The sequence below is a fragment of the Anneissia japonica genome, unplaced genomic scaffold (assembly GCF_011630105.1).
Source record: "Anneissia japonica isolate Jap-2015-1 unplaced genomic scaffold, ASM1163010v1 scaffold1826_len1998817_cov189, whole genome shotgun sequence".
In the NCBI taxonomy this organism is placed as follows: Eukaryota; Metazoa; Echinodermata; class Crinoidea; order Comatulida; family Comatulidae; genus Anneissia; species Anneissia japonica.
In genome coordinates, this window is record NW_022742159.1 from 232,404 (window position 1) to 238,181 (window position 5,778).

General features: G+C 36.2%; 1 protein-coding gene across 1 annotated transcript; it reads left to right on the forward strand.

Annotated features, from left to right (window-relative positions):
• Positions 1-160: 160 nt before the first annotated feature.
• On the forward strand, positions 161-5,762 carry LOC117119000 (b(0,+)-type amino acid transporter 1-like). Its single transcript, XM_033263776.1, has 9 exons — positions 161-398; positions 814-1,056; positions 1,433-1,558; positions 1,988-2,093; positions 2,666-2,710; positions 2,811-2,934; positions 3,532-3,635; positions 4,258-4,354; positions 5,250-5,762. The coding sequence occupies exons 1-9, from the start codon at positions 161-163 to the stop codon at positions 5,409-5,411; spliced, it is 1,245 nt and encodes a 414-aa protein (XP_033119667.1). The 3' UTR covers positions 5,412-5,762.
• Positions 5,763-5,778: the final 16 nt, after the last annotated feature.

The following is a 5,778-nucleotide window of genomic DNA, read 5'->3' on the forward strand; positions in this document are numbered from 1 at the left end:
GCAATATGGTCTAATTTACAATATAAAGCTCATGATTTATTAAATAGGTCTATTAGAGAATAAGAAATTTAAAATAACGAATGTTGTTTTCAAGCATATTTGCTCAAAACAGACATTATTATAGTATTGCAATTATATCTTTCCAAATAATGTACAGAATATGACAACGGAATTACGAAAGCGACATGACGTCAACGGTAACACGGAGGTCACAACACAGGATGGTGGGAAGGTGTCCCTTGAAAGAAGCATCAAATTAATAGGTGGGATTTCTTTAATCGTCGGAAGTATGATCGGCTCGGGAATCTTCGTATCCCCGAGAGGAGTCCTGGTGGCAACGGGGAGTGTCGGAGCTAGCATACTTGTTTGGACCGCCTGTGGTATAATAGCTACCTGTGGTACGTATCGGTCAGTCCACCATTCAATCAATCAATCAGTCAATCAATCAATTGTCGGTACTTTTATAGTATCAAAATATGTTGCATTTAAGAATAGAATTACATTTTCAAATAGTTTTACGTCGTTTAAAATTATAGGTATCCGTCCATAAAGGGGGGGGGGGTTGGAGTTTCGGAATCTTGCATAATTAGAATTATAACCTTGGAATTGGATGGTGAGCATGCTAGGCTTAAAGACATAGGCCTACCTGCCAATGATTTCCATGTTAACACCTACAAACTAAAAAATAAAATTAACACACACCCTTAATTTACCTTTACGCTGTTAGGGAGTGTACCGTATGGTATAATTTTCATTGATACGGAAGCCTCATTAAAAACTGACTAGTTTATATCTTGCTTTTACTAATTTCAGGTGCTTTGTGTTATGCCGAACTTGGTACTATGATACCGAAATCTGGAGGCGAATATGCCTACCTTAAATTTACCTTTGGAAATATAGCAGCATATTTGTACGCCTGGACGGTAATATTCGTACTTCGGACGTCTACCATAGCTCTTATAAGTTTGGCATTTGCTGACTACGTTGCTGCCCCATTTTTCGACGACTGTTCATCACCAGTCTTGGCAACTAAACTTTTGGCTGCAGCTTGTGTGTGTAAGAATAATTAACGTTTCTGTGGCTATCCAACGTTTTGACGTCATAGTTTTGCGCAAAGTGGCGCGTACAATAGCGCGTATCGTAGCGCGTTGCATTGACGTCATATTAGTGCGTGCAAGCATGGTCTAGATTCTATAGCAATACAGTATACCTTATTAAAATAATGTAATTTCATTTCATTTATCCGACCAATACACATTTACAAAAGGTACAGTACAACAACAAATTTGGTCAGGAGCAGCTTAAGCAAAATTTTACTATAACTCATTGAGAGTCAGCTGCCCCATTAATGTTTGTGCATGTGTGTGTGGGCGTGTGTCGGTATGTGTATGTTGTTTAAAACAGCAATAGTATTTCGTTTACTTCTTTTTAGTAACCCTGGTCATCATAAACTGCATTAGCGCTAGACTAGCAACATCGATCCAAATTATCTTCACCGCTGCCAAATTGTTTGCACTTGGTCTTATCATCGTGATCGGCCTAATAAACATGATAAAAGGTAAGCGAATTAATTAATTTGTCGTACAAAAGAATGAAAATTGAGTAGGCGAACTTAAATACTATACTACTCTAGATCAGTCCGGTTGTCATATCACAGATTCAACGTAACCAGTTCACTCTCATGTAACTGATAAATGCCCTCAGATAGTTGAGCATTGTTAAATAAACATCAAAGTTACCGCGTAACATATCTGTTTATATTATATTATAGTTTTCTTTTTTGCTATTATTGCACAATTATTGTAGTTTATGAAAGATTTACCTTTGCAATTTCTTCCATGGTCAGTCTCTTGTAAGTTGGAGCAATAAAAACAAAAATACTTTAAAAAATAAATAAAATAAAATAATGAAACTTAATAAAATTGGTAAACATAAAGATCTTGGAAATTTACATTTTATATTTTTATTATAAATATGAATTTTTCAGGAAACACAGATCATATAGATCCGTCGGTATCATTCAAAGGCTCAGAGACCAGTGCATTTGCATATGGAATAGCATTTTATCAAGGACTGTGGGCTTATGAGGGATGGTAAGTACACATCTCTATACAGAACTTTCCGCTAAGCCCCGCACCTTTGATTGCTGTTAAAATGTCGTTTGACAACGTAAACGTACCAAATCACGTGCGTTTGTGGGATAACGCGTGTGTTTGTTAGGCATTTGCGCGCAATTCTGGCCCTGTTTTGATTGGTCATTTGTTTGGTTTGATTGACACTCTAGAAAGTTCTATATTAGGCCTATATGCATTGTGTTCAGACATTTTAGCAAAGGTTGGGTGTCACCACCAGTTATATATGATTTGCTTGTACATAAAAAAAGAATAAATAAATAAAAAAATAAATATATAAACTCCGTTTTGTACTCTTTATTGCCCTCTATTCATCGGCTTCATAGTCTATCGCCTCTGTTCCATTTCCATTCAAGCAATATTCGTCATTTCAGAAACAACTCTATCTAGCAACAATAAGGATAAAACCAAGCTGTTCATTAACTATATCCTATAGTAGGCCTATATCACGAGTTTGATTACAGTAACGGCTAAAATCGAGCTTTGATAACATTGTGATTAATGCTTAAATTATCTTTATTTATTTAAACCAGGAACCAGTTGAATTATGTCACCGAGGAACTCAAGAAGCCTGAAAGGTAGGTCACATTTGAACAAGCCTTCTCGTAGTTTCAATTGCGTATGCCTATGTTGAAATTGAATATTTTAATACATTTTTTTTTTAATTTATTGTATCAGAAATTTGCCGTTATCTATTATAATTGGTATTCCAATGGTGACTTTGTTTTATGTGATGACAAATCTGTCGTATCTGACTGTGATGTCACCGGAAGAACTTATATCGTCCAGTGCAGTTGCTGTTGTATGTATTACTTATTATGTAACTTAAATGTTGGATTATTATATAATTTTGTATTTTATTAGATTTTAATAGGTTATAAGTAATATTTGTTAAATCTATACAAACTAGTGTAGCCGCAAGTATTTTAAAACCTATTTTTTAAATCTATTCTCTTATGCAGTCACCACCAATTCGAGACCGCCTTTGGGACCTGAATGCTTGGGGTGGCTCGGTCTCCACATAGAGAGAACTTAGTGTTATTAAATAGAAGATTGATATTTGGGTTTTGAAAAAGTGGTCTCAAATTAGAGGGCTGTCGCTCCGCCTGTATTAAGTCCCGCCTTTCTTTTCAATCAATTGTCATTTTCGGTGTTTCCCTGGGTCGGTTTTATGCATGAAATTTCCTCCATGTTTTTATGGTTTTGGTTTTCAAGGCTAAGAGTGTTTCTTTAGTTAGAATATGTGTTCACCGGGCCAGACATGGGTTTGGCTCTTGCAGTGTGATCTGATTCTTGCTGGGTATGAAATTAACTGACCTTTTTGGCATTTGGCGCTATACTAGCTGAAATAATTATACAGTAATAATTTGTGAATTTGTTTTGATTTTTTACATTAAAGACTTTTGGGCAACGAACTTTGGGTTCGTGGGCGTGGATTATGCCATTGTCTGTTATGTTGTCGACATTTGGTGCCGCAAATGGAGCCTGCTTCACTACATCTAGGTACATTGACAGTTTCTTCGACTTTTCGTAATTTATTATTATTATTATTAGTAGTAGTAGTAGTAGCAGTAGTGGTAGTAGTAGTAGTAGTATTAGTAGTAGTAGTAGTAGTAGTAGTAGTAGTAGTAGTAGTAGTAGTAGTAGTAGTAGTAGTAGTAGTAGTAGTAGTAGTAGTAGTAAGCAGCAGCAGCAGCAGCAGCAGCAGCAGCAGTAGTAGTAGTAGTAGTAGTAGTAGTAGTAGTAGTAGTAGTAGTAGTAGTAGTAGTAGTAGTCATTATTATTATTATTATTATTATTATTATTATTATTATTATTATTATTAATATTTATTATTATTATTATTATTATTATTAAATAATAGTATTATTAGCAAAGTAGTAGGCCACTGAATAATCTCTTGTTAATGAAATAAAGTAGTGCTACTGGTGGTGTTAGTGGTAGGCCTACTGATGGTGTTGGTGGTGGTGGTGGTAGTAGTAGTAGTACTAGCAACAGAAGAATTGTAGTAGCAGCAAAGCCGTATCAGTAGTTTAGTAGTGGTAGCCCTAGTATTTGTACTATTAAATTATTAATTTATAGTTATATAACTCGTAGTCTACTAAACCGTATTTTCACATCATAGAGTTGTTTTTGCTGCGGCTAGAGGAGGCCACATGGTGAAATCTTTATCGATGGTACACATGGAGAGGATAACACCAGTGCCTGCACTGATGTTTATGGTAAGTTGAGGCATACTAAGGTATCTGCTTAGAGTTAAACTTTCTTGTGATCTGTAGGTCCCACAGAACACAAAACAAACGGAAAATGGCAGGGTAAAAAAAATCGTCCAAAAAAGTTTGCGAACATTGACCAATTTTTCACCTAGTCGTTTATTGGTGTGCATCTTTCATTTGCATGGTCCATAGCTGCCCATAGAACGCATTTATATGATCCGTAGTTGTCACAGCACCCAAAACAACGAAACAAATGCCAGGGTTGGAAAATTCTTTCATTCGTAGGGTCCGTAGGTGCCACAAAACACATTTGTATAATCCGAAGTACAACAAAACCCAAGACAATCGGAAAATTGCAGGGTCGAAAAATCGTCTTAATTCGACCAAAGTTTTTCCACTACAGGGCTCCTTTTTTCAAATTTGTTATTGATTTTACATGACTGTAGGGTCCGTAGGTAACCATAGAACACATTTATATTATCCGTGTGTGTCACAGCACCCAAAACAACGGTAAAATGTCAAGGTCTGAAAATCGTCCAATTTCTACAAAAACCATGAGCATTTGTGTTTTCTTCCAAAATAAGGCTATTTTTCTCCTAGTCAATTTCGGCTAATTCTTACATTACGATGTTCTTACGCTAAGAATGTTGTTGTTGCTGTTTGCTATTGTTGCTGTTGTTGTTGATGTTGTTGTTGTTGATGTTGTTGTTGTTGCTGCTGCTCTTGTTTCTGTTGCTGTTGTTGTTGTTGCTATTGCTGTTACTGTTGTTGTTGTTGTTGTTGCTGCTGTTGTTGTTGTTGTTATCGTCGTCGTCGTCGTTGTCATCATCATCATTCAATGTCGTCAGGAGCTCCTTCTGAATAATCTCTACTAACTAACGTCTCTTCATTTAATCCGTAGACGGTGATAATTATTATAATGTTGATACCAAGCGAGTTCGATACGTTGGTAAACTACTTCAGCTTCTCTGCTTGGATTTGGTATGGTGCCACAGCCTCTGCTCTTATTGTTCTTAGATTCACAGCAAAGGATCTCCCAAGACCTGTTAAGGTAGGCCTATAGAATAAGCTGGTATCCATGTTTTAAGACCTCTTCACAACATAATACATTTTTTTCTTTTTTATTGTTTATTTCTCGTTTTTTTTTGTTTTTTTGTTTTTTGTTTTTGTTTGATTGGTTGCTTTCATATGGGTTACCACTTCCTGACTCTGGGCAGCGTCGTTTTCTGTCGCAGTCTAACGGCAAAAAACTTCTGATTCGGAAGCTGCTTTTACATCGAATTTGCCAGTGTGTTTCTGCGTATACGCACCACTATTGAAAGCGATGCTGCCTCGACATCGGTTGTTGGATTCCCCCCACCACGAAGCACCAAACCAAATTATATACCAAATTGTGTTACATGCATAAAATATTTAGCCCAATATATATA

Excerpts from the sequence above, each read along its gene's own strand:
- LOC117119000 (XM_033263776.1), top strand. The coding sequence starts at position 161 with ATGACAACGGAATTACGAAAGCGACATGACGTCAACGGTAACACGGAG. Across the intron at positions 3,636-4,257 it reads GCCTGCTTCACTACATCTAG|AGTTGTTTTTGCTGCGGCTA; the intron begins GTACATTGACAG and ends TTCACATCATAG. Across the intron at positions 4,355-5,249 it reads TGCCTGCACTGATGTTTATG|ACGGTGATAATTATTATAAT; the intron begins GTAAGTTGAGGC and ends TTTAATCCGTAG.